The 18,709-nt window shown below is 43.1% G+C and overlaps 1 protein-coding gene across 2 annotated transcripts in view; it reads right to left on the bottom strand.

Moving 5' to 3' along the window:
• Positions 1-18,709, bottom strand: part of LGR5 (leucine rich repeat containing G protein-coupled receptor 5) — a 147,603-nt gene that overhangs the window by 87,752 nt on the left and 41,142 nt on the right. For both annotated transcript variants that reach the window (XM_060245083.1, XM_060245082.1), the window contains exons 3-4: positions 11,422-11,493; positions 10,352-10,423 (exon numbers count right to left, since the gene is read on the bottom strand). In XM_060245083.1, coding sequence (XP_060101066.1) covers positions 10,352-10,423; positions 11,422-11,493 — 144 coding nt within the window. The remainder of the gene's footprint in view (positions 1-10,351; positions 10,424-11,421; positions 11,494-18,709) is intronic.

Here is an 18,709-nt window from a genome sequence, read left to right as displayed (position 1 = left end):
AAGAATACAACATGAAATTGATCATGAACTAGCTCACTTAAAATGTCCAAATCTTTCAAGCAAAATTCGTGAAGCATATGGAATGCAATCCAATGTTGTTTTTAATAACATACAGGGTATGTTCTGATATCTGTGTAGAAAGTGCCTGAAGAGTTATAATGGAAATGCAGCAAAATGACTGGCTGCCATATCTAGGAATAAAATACTGATTCCTTATGTTGTTATGAAGAATTTCCTGGGCTATAGCCATGATATACATTCACCCCAGGGAAGATACAAATGCAGAATCTGAGAAGCAATGAAGGTGGTTTAAAAAGGAGGTGCCAGATGGCTGCCAGATAAACGTCTTTCAAAGAAAAACCTTTCTTAGTTTTCATACATATATCTAGAGGATCCAGCTGCCATTTTTAGACAGTGGAAATGGAATGGGGGGAAGTTTTGATTATCATTACCTTTATTTCTACTTTCATGATTGTTAACAGTTTTAAAAGATTACATAGGAAATCTGCACTAGTGGGAAACAGCCAACAGGAAAAAGATCTACCATGTACCAGGTTAAAAATATTGCAGAAGAGCAGCTTTAGTTCTATATTCTAACTTCGTGGCAGTTTCAAGACTATTAACAACAGAGCCTGCTTCCTCAAGTGGAAAGCAGTTTTCCCTCACCTTACAAACATAGTGGACAAAGCAGAAGAAACAAAGCCACAAGCAAGTCAATGCTTTCCACATTAATGATTTTTAATACCTAATGCCAGATTTTCCAAACATATCCGACACATGACCAATTCTTGGCTGAACAATGCTATAGTCATTTACAAGGAAAGTGTGCATGAGCAGTGTAACAAATACATATGTAAAACATCTGTAATACTACTTTTTTTTGTAATACTACAAGACATAACTTTAAACAGCACCTATGAGCCTGGCTGCTGTAGATCAGTTGATGGACTTGCATAGTCAACGCTATGGAACACAGGATAGTCAGCAAAGAGATGGGATGACCCAGGGCCCTAGTCCTAAATGCTGTTGGCAAATTACAACACTGTAGTATTTGTACAAGTGTATACTTACAAATTAGTGTAGCAAAACTTTTTGATGAAGCACAACTACTCTTGAAGATCTGTCAAAAAGAACCGATACAGAGCACTAATATTTGTCGAGACAAGATCAGAATCCACCAGGTTCATAAACTGCTCTGGTGTTGTGGAGTAACCTCCCAAATAAGGCTTCCTTAGTCCCAATAAAGGTAAAGGTAGTCCCCTGTGCAAACACCAGTCGTTTTCAACTCTGGGGTTATGTTGCATCACGACGTTTTCATGACAGACTTTTTAACGGTGGTTTGCCATTGCCTTCCCCACAGCGCCGGCCCATGGGCACATGGCTCTCCAGGCAGGGTCCCTGCCCGTCGCTCCCTGCTGCCCCCTCCCTTCGTGGCACTGCCAGGAAGCACCGTGCTCCGTCGCTGCCCCCCTGCACGCCACACTGTGTCACGTTCTCGGGGGGCAGGCAGGCAGGAGTCCAAAGCCAGTCCAGGAAGTCAAGCAGGTCAGGATCAGGAAGGAGCGTGGATGCAAGCCAGAGAATAGACTTGTTGTTTCCACAAGGTTATCAGATCCTGGGTGGGAGCTATATGAGAGTCTCAATCAGCCTGCTCCCTGGGTGGCAATGTCTCTGCTAGAACTCAGGGCTGAAAAACCTGAAGCATCGGTATGCTTCATGTCTTCGCTCTGAAAGTTCTTTCCGGAGCCTGCTTCTAACTCTTGAGATGGGAGGAGGAGAGCTTGGAGATTGATCGTCAACAGCTGACACTGGTGCCTGGAGAGTGATTGATGGGCCAGCCGCTGTTTGTTCAGCTGAGGAACTGGCTGGCAACTCTTCCAGGTCTGTTAACCCTTCCAGCTCCTCCTCGTCAGGGCTCATGACACTATCCCCCCCTGCAGGACCCCCCCCCCACAGACGGGCCAGGCTGCTCAAGGTAGGCCATGTGGAACTGCTGCACGAGGTCAGGGGCATGTAGGTGGGATACCTTGAAGCCCTCATCTATAGCACAAAGAAGTTTTCATTCAGCTATGTCTGTTACGGTCTTTTAGAGACCTGAAGGTAGTTAACCTCACCCATCTGAATTACTGCATTTAGGAGTATGCCCAAGAAAATGGGTATTTTTGGTAAACCTGAAAAATATCAATAGATACTGATATTCCTGAATCCCAATATCAGTATAATGTTGGGATTTGGGGAAAATCAGTATTACCAAAATTATTCGGTTCCATACCTCTTTTCTCCCTCAGTTGTGCAGCAGCTGCAGCATGGCTCAGCGAGGGAAGGGAGGGTATTTCTCTTTAAGTATCTTCCCTTTACTTTCTGAAGTGCGCCACTGTTGCAAAGCAACTCAGGGAGAGAAGGTATTTAAACTTTGCTGATGCATTTGAGTCCAAACTCTGATCTTGGGTTGTAATAAACTTGACTTGACTACCTTTCTTTCCAAAGTCACACCTGCAGAGGTGGTATGTCTCAGCAAGAGAGGAGAAGGCATTAAATGCCATTAAACAGAGGGGTGTTATGGCTTCTTCCCATTTAAAGGTATCAGTGCACACTGTGTTGATCCATTTAAATGCGAGGGAGGCATTCAACCCATCGGTGTTGCTTTCCCCAACTCCAGAGCTGAGGACAGCAAAACCAAGGGGTTTCAAACTGAACTGGTCTCCCTTCCTTTCCTCAGCTGGCCTGCCAAGGAAGGGTGGCTGGGGAAGGGAAGACAGTTAGGGAGGTATGCCTTCCCTTCCCTCCCCAAGCTGGAGAAGGGAAGACTTGGCTGCCTTGCAGGAATTCTTCTGCGGGGTGGTTTAAACAATAAGGTATTCTTTGGGTCAGGTGATAACAGGCATTTTGGGGTGGATGGGAGGCATCCCAAATTGGGACGGCTCAAAAAGAGCCATCCTGAAGCCTCCACAAGCTCTCCCGCAAGCCATCCCCATCCCATCTATGGGGCAACATGGGCGTGTTCAGACAGCTGTTGCACACCATTCCCATCACATTTCCCCCCATACATTTTCAGTAGTCATGTGCATGTGTACTGAACAGTTTTTGTTTTTAAAAAGCCAGATGCAACATGGGCCAGCTTGGCAGTTTTACACTGCCAACATGCCTCGCTTGCGCCCTTCCACTTCCAGATGCCAAGGAAGTGACTGGCATGTGACTCAGATATCTGCTATCACTTTGGAAGTGGTAGCTTTTTGAGCTGCACTGTAGAGGGCGGGTTAGTACAGGATGAGGATGGGCAGCAGATGTTTGTGTGTGGAAGGATTTTTTGGGTCGATTTCAGAGCCATCTCTGAGTGGCCCGAAGTGCTGGTCTGTAATCACCCTTTGGGTATTTATTTGGTTTGGTATACACTGCGTACACACCACTAACTGTATTTCCTGTAATGTGGTTGTGAACCCTTACCTTCCCCTACTGGGCAGTCTGCCTGTACCAGGCCATCAGAATGGACTCTCACCTGGTAGGCTGCCTCCATGCCTCTCCTCTTCTTCTTCTCTTCCTCCTTCCTGAGACGGTTCTCCACTACTTTTCTGTCTTTTCAGTTTCCTCCCCTTTCTCCTTTCCAGCAGCATCCACCAGCCCTCCTAACTGCAGCTCATGACTTCTACAACCAGTATTCTGTGTCTGTGCTCTAGCTACTGCCTTTGCTATGCTTTGTTTGTACCCATATCCTTCCTAGAATCCTCCTTCTTTGCCTCCCTCATTCTGTTTGATGCTACACAAGGCTAACTGCTGGCACGGCACAGCCCTATCCACCTACAATGGGATGAGGAAGCGGATTTCCATATCTGCTAGCTAAGTTTTTGTTCAGCCCAGCACCCTTGCCCAGGGTTTGGCATGGGATAGGCTCTTCCAAGCTGCTGCCTGTGTGGAAGAGTGATAAATAAAGCAGAGCTAAACAGCTCTGCATCTGGCTGACTTATTTAATGTGACATTTCACTGTAATTGTGACTTCATCATAACTTACAGACTGAATTATATGGGGGGGGGGGAGTCATAAAAATTAAACATTGTTATTTGTGTCAATATTTGTGGTGTTTACAATTTTTATTTTCTTCTGTATCCTCATGGTGGACTGGGCCCCAACACAGACTAGGGAGCAAAACAGTGTCTTGGTGCAGATGCTTGACAGACTCCACATGATTGCCTGTGAGAGTGTGCAGGGCCATCAATGTGCTAATCATATTGCTATGGATCATGCATTAGTGCCATTTGTATGAACTGTGGCGTCCATGAGAGGCTCTGCGGACTACTATAATTTGCAGGCAGGTAGGCAGGCAGGCAGGCAGGAAGGAAGGAAGGAAAATAGCTTGGAGGACAGAGAAGTGGAAAGAAAGCAACTTTAAATGTGTTCTCCAAGCTGCTGGCTGGCTTGGATTGGAGAAATGATTTAAAGAGACAAATGACTTCTCCAAGCCAGCTGATGAGGCAGTGGGGGCTTTGAGAGCCACACAATATGTGTGAAAGAGCCACATGTGGTTCTTGAGCCCACAGTTTAGCCGCCCTTGGTATAGAAGGTGCTGAAAATATGAACTTAGACACTGGCTTGCCTAATGCCACCTAATGAGTTCTGTGGATGAGGGGGATTTGAACTTAAACTAGTATTTGAATTGAATTTAAATAGGCAAATGTTAAGTGTGTCAGATAGTAATGAATCAAACAAGTAAACACTCCTATGATTTCAAGATGAGCTTTTAAAAAAACACACACACAAAGGGAAAAGTTCCTCCCTTCACCTACTGTGCAGCAGGATCAGTAGAAAGGTAGCACGTGAAACTATCTTGAGGAGATAGACTGGAGCAGATGCACCCATTTGCTCCATTCCTGGCCCCAGGTGCATTGCCTTTGTAACAGAACCGGCCCGATTCTGCTTTCAGACTCGGTCCTGTCAACTCTCTTTTGAGTCGCCAACTCCTGAAGAGAGCTAATCTTCTTCCCACCACTAGGGCACGCTGCCACCACCTGTTCAATTTAGGGGTTCCTGACCGAGAGGAACAGGACTCCCAATCCCCTTTGCCAGTTCTATGGCCTCAAGGTCCTCTGCCAATCCAGCACCTGGTTAGCGCAGAGACCACAGTCCTTCTTGGAGACCCCTGGAGGATTGGAACCTTACCAAATGTATGCCTTCCTTCTTCCCTGGACTCCCCTCTTGCAGTAGTGTGATCTAAGGCGGTTGGGGAACCTATGTGGTACAGAGGGACTACCTTTTTAAACAGACAAAATATTTATTTAAAATTTATAACTATATATAGGCATTATAAAATAGTGAACAGAAGACATAAATTAAAGTAGGGAAAAATGCTCCTCTCCCTAATATACAACTGGCCCTGACCATACCATCCAGAACTGACTCACCAGCCTTCAAGACTCAAATCAAAACTCCAACTGACTGTCAGCTTCCCCTGACAACTTTTAACTGCCCGTTTCCCTCCAAAAATCTCTAATATAAAACCCAGTTTGTGCCCAGGAACTGGTTTTCCCTCCTGCAGCCTTCTGGGAGACCAGCCTGAAAGACTTCCTGTCTCTCTAGGAGACCTCCTTAAAAGTGCTGCTTCCAGACAGGAGGGGAGGGGGAAGGAGGAATAGACTAGGCCAAAGCCTTGCCTAGAGTTTAAGACTCCTCTAGCCAACTCCCAGACAAGCACAGGCCTAAAACGGTGTTTCTCTTAGGCTTCCCAACCCCCCTGCCCTGCCAGGGGACCCCTGGATTAGCAGCCTAATCCCCCGCTCTCTAAAAATCTGATAGCGGGGGTGGGGGGTGGGGTGGAAAGGCGCCGTGTCTCTTTCCCTGCCTGGCTTCAGGCTTCTCCCTTCCTCTGGGTCACAAAGACCCGCCCACCGCCGACCTGCTATTCGCTCCAGTCCGGCCTCCCTTCGCAAGGTGCATGCTGGGACTTGTAGTCCTTGGATCCTCTCCGGCTGCCGGGTGGCTTCTCCTCAGGGAGTCTGGCCGGCAGGGGGGGGGAGCTCCGCCCCCGGAGGACCATGTCCGTTTCTACCTCCGGAGGCTTCAGTAGCTGATTGAAAGGCTTCCTCTTGGGATGGTGTGAGCATTATTCTCTATGTGGAGATTGATTCTCATAGGGTATAATGGGGAATTGATCTGGAGGTATCAGGGGCTCTGGGGGAACTGTTTTTTGAGGTAGAGGCACCAAATTTTCAGTATAGTATCTAGTGACTCTCCCCAAAGTTTCTCCCAAGTTTCAAAACAATTGGACCAGGGGGTCCCATTCTATGAGCCCCAAAAGAAGGTGCCCCTATCCTTCATTATTTCCTATGGAAGGAAGACATTTAAAAAGGTGTGCAGTTCCTTTAAATGTGATGGCCAGAACTCCCCTGGAGTTCAATTATGCTTGTCACACCCTTGTTCCTGGCTCTGCCCCGATGTCTCCTGGCTCCACCCCCAAAGTCCCCAGATATTTCTTGAATTGGACTTGGCAACCCTAGTTTCTCTACAGCCTGTGTGAAGCCCCATGCCATGCTATAGCATTTCCAACTGACACAACAAAGCAAACATTCTCAGCTGGTGTATAAATTGTCTGATCCTGCTTATAGTGTGCAAGGGATTCGCACAAGTGTAGTACTTTAGTCCTTTTGGGATGTGATCTGAGGGAATTAGGGTGATATATCTGGGGATAATGCAGGTTATCTGGGGGGCACCATATAAAGAAACCTATCTACTACCAAAAACTTCTGGTACATGAACAACGCACAATAATTGTTTCCCTCCAGCCAGCATCATGTGCTACCATGTCTATAGCTCATTATAAAGATGTCATTTATCATCAGGCCAACATAAGGGGGGTTGGACAGTTTCATAAGTTACAGAAAAACAAACATAGGCTCATGATACATACAGACCAACAATAAAAACCTTTCACAAAACAGCAGCTTTAAAATTATGTGTAAGAAGGCAAGACCTACCTCTTCATAGTGCATTAAACCTTCCCCAGTGGTTCATTCAGACTGCATTGCTAACAACAGGTTGGGATACTTGAAAACAGGGTTGCCAGGTCCCATCTTCTCCCCAGTGGGGGGGGGGGAGTATGGGAGGGCATTCCGGGAAGGGGAGGGGTTGTCCCCAATGTGATGACATCACACAAAGTGATGTCATCACATCAGGGATGCAGCACCATGTGTGCACACCTCCCTGCTTTCCCCAACCATTTAAAGGCAACACTGTTGAAGGAAAAGCAAGCGCTACATGTGCCTGTTCTGCAAGAGGTGAATTTGCGGCTTCCAGGGCAGACATACACAGCCCCTGCTTGAAAAGAGTGGGCACTGTGTGTACCTGTCCAGCAAGCCGTAAATTCTTTTCAGGAAGGGCTGTGGACAACTGTTGGGGGTGGGGCTTCCCCCCACCAGCCAGCTGGCTGGTATCTGGGAGGAGCCTGAAAAAATGGGGGATCCCCTGCCCCCACCTGGGGACTGGCATCCCTACTTAAAGACCAGGGATTCAGGATATTTACTATTCTTGCTGCAATCTTTGAGGATTAATTGCACAAGCAGATCTTTCATTCCTACTGCATAATGTCAACAGCTACAGGCTTCCTATTTCAGTTAAGAACATAAGAGAAGCTATGTTGGATCAGGCCAATGGCCCATCTAGTCCAACACTTTGTCATACAGTGGCCAAAAAACCAGGTGCCATCGGGAGGTCCACTAGTAGGGCAAGGACACTAGAAGCCCCTCCCACTGTTGTCCTCCCAAGAACCAAGAATACAGAGCATCACTGCCTCAGACAGAGCTTTCCATCTATACCCTGTGGCTAATAGCCACTGATGGACCTCTGCTCCATATGTTTATCCAATCCCCTCTTGAAGCCATCTATGCTTGTAGCTGCCACCACCTCCTTTGGCAGTGAATTCCATATGTTAATCACCCTTTGGGTGAAGAAGTACTTCCTTTTATCCCTTCTAACACGACTGCTCAGCAATTTCATTGAACGTCCACGATGAGTTCTTGTATTGTGAGAAAGGGAGAAAAGTATTTCTTTCTCTATCTTCTCTAAGCACAGTCAATGTTTCTCCAAGCTAAAGAGCCCCAGTGCTTTAACCTTTCTTCATAGGGAAAGTGTTCCAACCCTTTAATCATTCTAGTTGCCCTTTTCTGGATTTTTTCCAATGCTATAATATCTTTTTTGAGGTCCGGTGACCAGAGTTGTACACAGTACTCCAAATGAGGCTGCACCATAGATTTATACAGGGGCATTAAGTTAAAATTAGTTTGGAAGTAAATGCATATAAATGGACATTATACATAGAATGTGCAGGCCATAAAAATCAGATGGCTGAAAGTAACACATCGTCTATCTCAACCCTAAATTAAAAAGCTGAATGAAAGGGCTTGGAGGAGTAAAAAGGCAATCTGTCTTTTAGTTATCCTCTAAATTCATTCTGCATATATCTTTTCACAGAAGATCACTTAGGTGTTGTTTGTTCTAGAAAAAGAATACTAGTCATAAAATTCTATACAGCCTACAGAGCAGTTTGGCTAGCCATCAGTAAATGTGAGCAAAATACGGTAAGGCCACCAATATTCAGAATCAAATACCTTCCAGTTAACTAACTTCCCAGTCTTGTGTCTTAAAGAAAACTTTTATTTTGCAAAATGCATTTAACTAGCTTTAAACTTTTCAGTTCTTTTATTTTTGTAAGGTCTCCTGTTTTTGAATAGTTTCAAAGTAATTCCAGTGTAAATCAGAAGCTAAGACAAGAGTCATCTGATGGACAGAAAATTACTAGGCTGTATGAAACAAGAAACTGAATCCCTGAACACCTTTACCATAGAGGAACAATCCATTTGGAACAAACAAAAGAATCCTGGTTTTCTTTTCCTCAAAGAGGCCACATTTGCCAGTGATCCTCTTTCAACTGATAGTACTTTTTCTGTACTTTTTCATGCCCTTATCATTCTATCTGCTGTCTGCTACACAGCTGTTTAAAGTTCCTACTGACCACTCTTATTCTCTTTTTATTTTAATGCTGTCACCAAACACCAAACTTTTACAGGGACCATAAAACCCCTCAGTTTTCACCCTTTCTTTTCTTAGCCTCCTCTTTCCTATCTACAACAAAGAATGAAAAATGGTAACACATGCAGTTGATTTAGAAACCCTGCTGAAACTTTAGGTTTTTTCAGCACAACAGAGCATTCCTTGTTATATGGTTTATAATTTCCCTAAGTCTAATATAGGTCTAAAGTCTGTCTAAAACTGCAGCTTGAGCTGTTGGGAACTGTTGTGGTGAACCAAAGCAGAAAAATACAATGAATTTTAGTTCCATTGAATTTGCTTCACTGTTGCTCAGTTCTTTTTAAATATTTCCTTGGTCATCATAGTTTTCAAACTTAGCTCTGCAATCATGAGGACTAGAGATGACTTGAATTTAAACTGAAAATGATTAAAATGAATTTAAACTGAAAACAGAGCAATCTCATGCTGAATAACCCTGCATAAGATTGCACAGTTGGAATTCTAAACCAAATCCACAAACAGACCTATGTTGGTTAGCCCTATCTTGCAGGCCTTATAAGGATCCTTGAAGCCCAAAAGAGAAATAAATATTGTTCAGAACAGAAATAAACCATAGAAGTGAATGCAACAATTGATCATTTAAAATCTAAATAGTTTACTTCGGGGACTAAAATATTAACTGCAGATGTATTATCTGTGGGATACTATGACTAGAGGGTTTTGGCATATCTGAAACAGTCCTATATAATGTTCTAGAAAGAAATGCCTTGTTGTCTAAACATTAAGCACTATCTCTGAAAAACATTATGATCTTATACGACATTACAATTAACAAACATTTGCATTTCTATTAGTAATGGAGCCTTGTTAAGTTTAGACAATAATATGTCTTAATAGACAATACCATATGGTAAAAATAAACCATTGGGTGCAAGCAGATGAGGAATCTGCTGCAGCAATCTCTTGGCTTTAAAAAGGCTGATCCTGGTTGAGACACACCACAGCAATCAGACGGTGCCTGGCTAAGGCACAGGCTGCACACATGCAGGGTGGAGCCATCACACTGCTTCGGCGCGTGCATGGTACGCCCAGGCTGATCAGACAGCTGGGATTGCACCATGGAGCACTGGAAGGACTCTGCCACCGGGAAGTTCCTGTAGGCTATTTACTCAGTTCCTGGGCCACCCTACCACAAGGTAAGGATGAGAGGGCTGCGGTGAACAGATGTTTGTGTGTGATCATGCACATTAAATCTGAGGGGTGGCTATGGCAGGCCAAAAGTACCAGCTGATTACACCTATAGTCTGCCACATAAAGTATGATTATGATTATACTTACAAAGACTGAAGAGTGCGCAGGTTCTGGAGTGCTTCAGATGGAACTTTCTGTAGCAGGTTGTTCTGTAGCATTCTGTATTTGTATATAACATGGGAACAACAAAATTTACATTCAGTGTTAAGTTTCTGTTTATCTTACATATTTCTATAAAGCCATAGAAAAAGTTGGGGTTCAGATTTGGTAGTAATAATTGCTGGCTTCAAATTCTTGTGCTTGCTGGAAAGTGGCTGTTTCAAAATACATTTTTAGAGACCATGCTCCTATTTTATTCATCTTTTATGAGACACTGTACAGGAAACATGTGTTTCAGAAGCCTAAAATAATATTGTTTATGGGTGTAAAATTGTAGAATGCGTTCTCCAAAAAAGATGGGAAGTAGCCCCATTATTTCATTGGACATTAATTAGAATTTTGTAATAAGTCTCCCTTAAATCCTTACTCTATCAGATGCTGCTGATTATATTGATGGAACAACAGAGTTGCACCTTCCTGTAACACATGGGGCTGCAAATTAGCAGGCCTGCCCATCAGTAGGTTTTTACAGCCAGAAGCCTCCAGAGGGTGCTGTGCGTGTGGTCCCTGGGTAGGAAGTTTGTTCCTACCCAGGGACCACATGCCCCCCTGCAACAGCACCCCTACTCTCAGACCCTCTACACCACTGAAGAAAAGCATGCAGGTGGGCAGGAGGAAGGGAATGAAACAGATATTGTTTCCTGCTATCTAGCATCTTTAGAAATGGTTCTGAACTTTGAGAACTGAAATCTGCCATTCTATAACCAATTTCAAAAGAAAAAAGAAAAAAAGAACAGAAATTAATTTTGTTTTTGACATTGTGTAAGTCACTGGGTAAGTAAACTGTTTTTAGACTATCACGTGTTTCAAGTTTAGAGGCTTACTGGTACAATGTAGCAAATATATATTTTTATAGATGTGCAAACATCTTCTTTATCTTCTGTGCAAACATCAAAACAAATAATTTACTTGACTACAGTGCTGCAATAAAATCAGGTTCTGGAAGGTTTTAAGAAGTAACACAAGAATAATGACACAAACAATGCCAGTTTACTTACAGCACTTTAAGACTGAAAAGCCCAGCAAATGCTCCTTTGGAAATGTGTGTCAAGCCATTTCCTGCTAGACGGCTGCAAGGTTAAAAAAAAAAGAAGATAAATAGATTTATTTTCATGTGGAATTAATTTGGATGTTAGAATGTACAAGACGGTTATGCTGGGAATACCAGTGCCAGAAGTGGTTATTTGAGAGCCTTGTTTTGTCCTCATTAAAGTTCTGTGCAAAATATCCAGTAACTATACAGCCCAGCTAGGCAAATGAATTTGCTTCAGTAATCCAGTTTATGGTGCACATCTACTTGTTCAACTTTTTGTTTCAGTAGCAAAAAATATAGAAATCTAACTAGCTGTGTATAACTTTCATAACTTCATCTTTGCTCCAACAGTTGTGAATACAATACTTAGAAACACACAGGGCGTTTTTGGCAGAAAAAGCCCAGCAGGAACTCATTTGCATATTAGGTCACACCCCCTGATTTCACAATTGTTTCACACAGGGCTTTTTTTGGTAGAAAAGGCCCGGCATGAATTCATTTGCATGTTAGGTCACACCCCCTGACACCAAACCAGTGTCCTGCTCAAAAAAAGCCCTGAAAACATCTAAACAGCCAAACTTAATTCAACTACAAGACATTGCATCGTTGCTTAAGAGGTTTGTTGGTCTCAAAATGCAACTCTAAGAGTTGAAACTCCCCTGATCATTTTCAGTTGCCAATTCACTTGCTTCATTTATACCCTGCCTTTCTCCCCAATGGGAACCCAAAGGAGCTTAGAACATTCCCTCTTCCATTTTACATGTTCATATGCTTTCATTATATTTTTTAAATACACACACACATATATAAAAACATACATATCTCCCCTCTCTAGATTTATTGATTCTCAGGTTGGCTTGTGTCCTGCCTTGGGACTCAGCCAGGGGGCAGGGTCGGCTCACCAGCGGCTGCCCCCCCCCACGGGGTTGCTCCCCCCCAAGGTACCCTCCTGGCTGAGCCCCGCACAGACCCTGCCACAAGCCAGTGCAGCACCTCAACATGCTCCAAGGAGCTCGGAGGGCCAGACGGCGGCCGTGCCAGACTCTGCGGCCACCCAACGTGGGAACAGCTGGCCAGCCGCCACGGAAGAGGAGCCAGCCTGCGACAAGCCGCCGAGGCTTGCCCTGGCCCGTGACAACTCACACCGCCATGCCTTGCAGCCCTGCCCATCCGAGGGCCAGCACTCCAGCCAGACCAGGAAACCGCCCCAGGATGCTAGGGTCCAACGTCAGAAATTTTGAGGAGGGGCGGGGCCAGCCCGGTGGGGGAATGGGGAGAAAAGGGTGTGGTGCAAAGGTGAATAAAAGGAAGCCAGTCTGAGAGCTCAAGGAGGAGAGAGGCGAATGAGATGGAGAGGCTGCCCAACACACAGAGAGAGAATAAGGGAGTCTCCACCATTGAGCCGGGGAAAGGAGTGTCAGAAGGGTGATGCAACCTGACCTCCACCATTCTGAGACCTTCACAGCTGGCGACGAGGCCCGCCAGGAGGGCTGGCTGCCAGGGGACCCCCCAGGGGGCAACAGGGGTGTGACAGCTATTAATATCACAGAAATATCCTTTTAGTTACAACAATAAATATCTAAAACATTCAGAGTAAAAACTGATCAAACAGCAATTTATTTAAAAGGCAATTCACTGCTGAGGAGATAAAGATGCCTTGTGTCAGTATACAACTGTGGTTTCTGTTACTCTTAGTATCTCCTTTCCCCTAGCTTGCAAAAGGCTTATTTCTCTTAAAAGAGCATTACTCACCTAGCAATGCTTTATCATGTGTTGGGAGTAGGTCATAAGCTCCTTAACCTCTCCCAAATGAGCTGTGAAGCTAGCTGGCTGATTTTGTATGAACACCAACCTTTCCCCCCTCTATGTTTTTTTATTTTATTTTAGTATATTTCTATTCCGCCCATTCCCCATAGGGCTCAGGGCGGAGTACAACATATGATAAAACAATAAAATACAATAAAAACATTTTATAAATAGACAACTCAACCGCACTCAGAAAATAAACCATAATCAAATATTGCCCAGCCTGGCCATCTCACATCATGATATCCCATAGAGATGGCAGATATTATTCTATTTTATAGCACAGGTGACAGTGCTGGCAGGGGAGGCCAACCAGATCAAGAATATACATCTGCAGCCTCAACTAAAAGCCTGGTGGAACAGCTCCATTTTACAGGTGCTATGGAAGGCTAATTAGCCAGGTAGAGCCCGAATCTCTGTAGGGAGCTGATTCCACCAGGTCGGGGCCAGGACTGAAAAAGTCCTGCTCATTTTTCTGTCCCAAATCTAGCTGTCTGTGGCATATTGGGATGCAAATCCCACTTGCAGGAAGGGATCTTATCTTGTCTAGGGATGTGCATGAACCAGCTCGTGAACTAAAGTTCATTATGAATTTTGACCATTGTGGTTTGTGAACTGAAGTTTGTGGCAGATCAACTGGCATAGACTTTCCACAAACTTTCAAACAGTTCATGGAGATTCTTGCTGACTCTGTCAGCATATGCTTGATGTTTTGTAATACATCAGGCTGGAGTCAGATGCCAGTGATCTGCGACAGTTCATGACAGCTTCCTTTATCTGGTTCATACCGGTTCTGTCCAGAGTACTGTGCCTATGCAAGATGACTCAGCACTGAGTGCTGATTGGTGCTTCTGTATTGCTGCAATATATGTAACTGTGAATAGACTGTACTGTTCATCTCTGCTCTCAATCGTGTTGTCTGGCAAAGCACTTTGTCAGTGTATACCAGCATAACTGTAAACTTGTAAATAAATGTAAATAGTTAGCACAAGTCAGAGTGCCACAGTTGCTTTCTATTATTAAGTCTTGCAAGTCCAGGGCATACCTGCAGATACACCAACAGGCTCATGAATGGATACATTTCCAGACAGATTGTCTATGCTCAAACAAAACATGTATCTAACTTTTTTGTGTGTAAAACAATTTTATTATTTGCAATATATTGTTATAATATTCTTAAAAGAATAAGAGAATCAATACAAGTTTAATACCAATACATTACCCTTTCCCCCCTCCTCCTCTACCCCCCTTTTATGACCCCCACCGGTGTTTACTTAAATTGATAAAAATACAAGATGATTTTATCAAACCAAGAATCTCCATATTAATACCTTAAAACAATAAAAAAGAAGAAGAAAAATGAGTATAAGAGAAGTCAAACCCTATATGTCCATCTTCATTCTTATCCTTTCACCTTTATCAAAAAGAAAAAATAAGCCAATACCACAATAAGGAAATAAAAAAAAAACAAAAGGAAATTATTTCTTTATAAATTTTAGTCCATTATTCCACAAAACTTCAGCTATTGTTGAAAATCACTAAAAGTCCCTTTACCTTGCAATGTTTTTCAACATATTTTTGAAATTTCTCCCATTCCTTTCTAAACTTCTCCAAGTCATAGCCTTTTAAGATTCTTGTAAGTTTGTCTATTTCACTCCAAGACATAACTTTTAAAATCCAATCCCAAAACATGTATCTAACTTCAAAGCAACGGGGGTGGGGGTGGTGGGGGTAGAATTCTACAAACATTAAAAACAAATTGTAAAATAAATAACAAACCAACATACATGTATTTATTGTAGAAAGCTAAAACCATTTAAGGGCCCATCATAAGCCTCTATCCTATGTACAATCATAAAACCAGATAAAACCAATCATAAATCAGATTAATGGAAGTCCCAGATACTAAGGCTGGACAGGATGGGACCCTCAGAGAGCCAATATTCCAGTCCAAGGGAGTGTTTAGCTTTCTTTTTAGGATAGGCTAAGGCAAGGAACCAAAATGTGTAGTTACACATCTTGAGTGTAGTTACACTAGATGTCTGCTGTCCCTAATGTTTTAAATTGTTTAAATGTCTTAAAATTTTAAATGTATTAATTATTTTAACTGTTTTTATGCCTAAATTCTATTTATGTCAAATTCTTATGTTGTGAGCCGCCCTGAGCCACTTGTTGGGAAGGGCAGGATATAAATCATAAAATAAATAAATAAAAAAATAAATTAAAAACCCACAATGGGAACCACTCAACTTGACCTGACGCGTTTCGACCTAGACTGGTCTTCTTCAGAGGTCAGAAAGGTAAGTACACATATTGGCTCATACTACAGTATAGAATAAAACAATAGAACAATGTTGGACCACAAGGAAATTTAATGAAGTGACAAAGACTTAAAGATATTCTTGAGGCCTCTTATTCTACAGCCTTATGTCTTAATCAAGGGCATACATATTGCATCCAGTGTCTTATTGTATGCCACATGGTCCAGAATTGATCAAGATAGGTGTAAGGTCAGAGCCCTTGATTAAGACATATCTTAAGAATATCTTTAAGCCTTTGTCACTTCATTAAATTTCCTTGTGGTCCAGCATTGTTCTATTGTGTAGGTGGGTGGGTGTTCTACCACCTCACAAGCTGGGCATGCCATGAAACATGAACTGAAATGGACCACATTTTCCTGGTTCTTGCCCATCCTTAGTCTTGCCTCTAAGAAGGAACAGTAACATCATGGAAGCCTGTCATAGCTGTACATGTTGATTAACTCTTCCTAATTTTAGAGCACTGTCAGCAGTACTGTACCATGATTGGAGGGTATCACGGTGTTGTTACATTCTTAAGGGGAGGGATGGTGGCTCAGTGGTAGAGCATCTGCTTGGTAAGCAGAAGGTCCCAGGTTCAATCCCTGGCATCTCCAACTAAAAAGGGTCCAGGCAAATAGGCATGAAAAACCTCAACTTGAGATCCTGGAGAGCCGCTGCTAGTCTGAGTAGACAATACTGACTTTGATGGACCGAGGTGTTTGATTCAGTATAAGGCAGCTACATATGTTCATATGTTCTTTGATGTTTAAGTGATACTGGCTTTTCTTTCACAGAACACTCTATCCCTAGTAGCCACCCATATTTCTTCAGACAATCCAAAGCATGGCCCTTGAAGGTTTTTTTTTTAGTGTAGAGACTATGTAAGACAACTTGTATGCTTCCTTTGAGAGGCAAGCATCACCTCTGAAGGGCCATGTCAGGTCAACCAGATAGCACAGGGTGAACAGTTAAGAAAAAACACCCCTGTTTCATAGGCTGGTGCTTCCTGCCTGAAGTTGTGTCTTAAGTAGTTTGACCCTAAGATCATTGGCACCTACTTCAAAGTAAGCATGGGGTTAGCCTTATATAATCAGGTTACAGGAAAATCACACACATTCTAAAGCCTGATTTATCATCTAGCATTGTTGGATGGCCAGATTGAGAAGGGAATGAGATAGGATGCAAAGGCTCCTCCTAAAGTAGCTGAACAAGATTTACTGCTACACATACTATTACCTACAATTTTTTTTTCCCTGGACCATAATTTTAAGTCAAATCAGCCCCCTCTGAAGATTTTAAACAGTTCCCACTGGGAACACCCAGCTGTAATATGGCTGAGTTCGTGTGGTGGACTTGTGTACTTCATAACATGTACTTTAGCCCTCTGTTTAAAGCTGTAGACCTGGTAACTTCCCTACAAGAGTCCAGAAACGTCATGTTGCTGACCCATGAGATAAAGTACTGGACTATTTCTAGTTGGACTAATTAGATTTTGGTGTCTTATAAATTTGGAAATGAAGACACTTTTGAGAAAGGACTGAGGTATGATTGCGAGGTCCTACCTTGCAACTGGCAGGGGGATTTTGTCATCATGTCACCAATGTCAGGGGGTGACACTAATTTTTGAGCAAATCTCTGTGGTTTATAGCCAATTATACCATAGTGTTTTACCCCAAAACTACAGCATCACTGTGCAATGTTGGTGACATGATGATGTCACTTCGAGGTGATGTCATCATATCACCTTTGGGCCTGTTGGGGGTTGGTAGCCCTGCCCCCAGCAGGGGCCTGGCAACCCTAGATTGAAATTATTAACATAGATAGGCATGATATTGTTTGGAACAGAGTTGTCAACCTCTTGTTGGGACTTGGAGATCTCCTGGAATTACAACTGGTCTCCAATCTATAGAGATCATTACCCCTGGAGAAAATGGCTGCTTTGGAAAACTCTATGGGCAAACTCTATGGCACTATACCCCGCTGAGTGAACATAACAGTGAAATATTCATTCAATTCTTCTCCCATTTCTTGTCAGTTTGTGTAATGTGAGTTCACATTTACTCTGTTTTTAACATTATATTTGCCCAGCCTCTAAAAAGTTATATATGCAAATTAATTTCTGCAATGAATGTTTTCCCATGTAGTCTGGATTGACCTGAATTTTGCATTGATTTTTGCACTTGAATTCAATGGGGTTAGTAACAGTGTGGGAGAGAAGAAAACCACTGGACTTTGAATAGACCTTGACTACGGATTGGAAATTAGATAGGTAAATACAGCCTTCTGCTGGGAGCTGAATAGAGATGCTTGTAGTGGGCATATGATTGATTTATGACCAGGGTTACAGAACATTTGCCTATGTTTCTTACATAACTGGAAGTCTGGCTCTTGGGTCTCAAATTTCAGTTTTGGGAAGCAGAAATTAGTTTTATGATTATTCAATGCATTTTGTTTACGTTAAGAATAAACAAGCATCCTAATAATCTTTAGTTTATTATATAACTTTCCTATTACAATCACCCGACTAATCTGGTACCTATGCTATGTATTTTTCTTTTTTAAAGAATCATAGGGTGTGATCACAAGAGCAGTTTGGCCTGCCATAGACACCCCTCCCCTCCGGATTAAATGGGCATGATCACATGTTCTGGTTTCTGTGCCCCAATTGCCCCTACCTCGTTCTAAAATGACTCCCATGTTGGATTAAATAGCCACCAGCAAATTTGGGTGGCTTCCCTGGTGAAGCACCTTCATGGTGGGTTTCTGGGCATCTGATTGACTCAGAATGCCATATAAATGCATGAGTGGTGTGATCATTCCACTCTGTTTCTGGTGTGTCCTTTCCTCTCCATAGTGCCCCCACAGAACCAGCCAGGGTATGTGTGTGCTCGTCTGCTTCTGTATACCATACAGTGGGACTTAGAAAAAAAACACCCAACCCAGCTGCGGGTCTGTGGTTGCAGTGTGTGGGCGATGTGGACAACCAACCATGAGCCCACTGTGCTATGATGCTGTCTTAGGGGATGCTGGCTGATCTACATAAACCAGCCTGAACTCACACAGCTTTTTGAAAGCCAAGTTCCTGCTGTGGCAACCTGTCCATCTGATCCCACCCAGAGACTATTTTGTAGTTTAAAAACAATATTT

The sequence above is a fragment of the Heteronotia binoei genome, chromosome 8 (genome assembly GCF_032191835.1).
Source record: "Heteronotia binoei isolate CCM8104 ecotype False Entrance Well chromosome 8, APGP_CSIRO_Hbin_v1, whole genome shotgun sequence".
Lineage (NCBI taxonomy): Eukaryota > Metazoa > Chordata > Lepidosauria > Squamata > Gekkonidae > Heteronotia > Heteronotia binoei.
The sequence above is the reverse complement of the archived record's forward strand: the minus strand, read 5'-3'. Positions and strand labels throughout refer to the sequence as shown.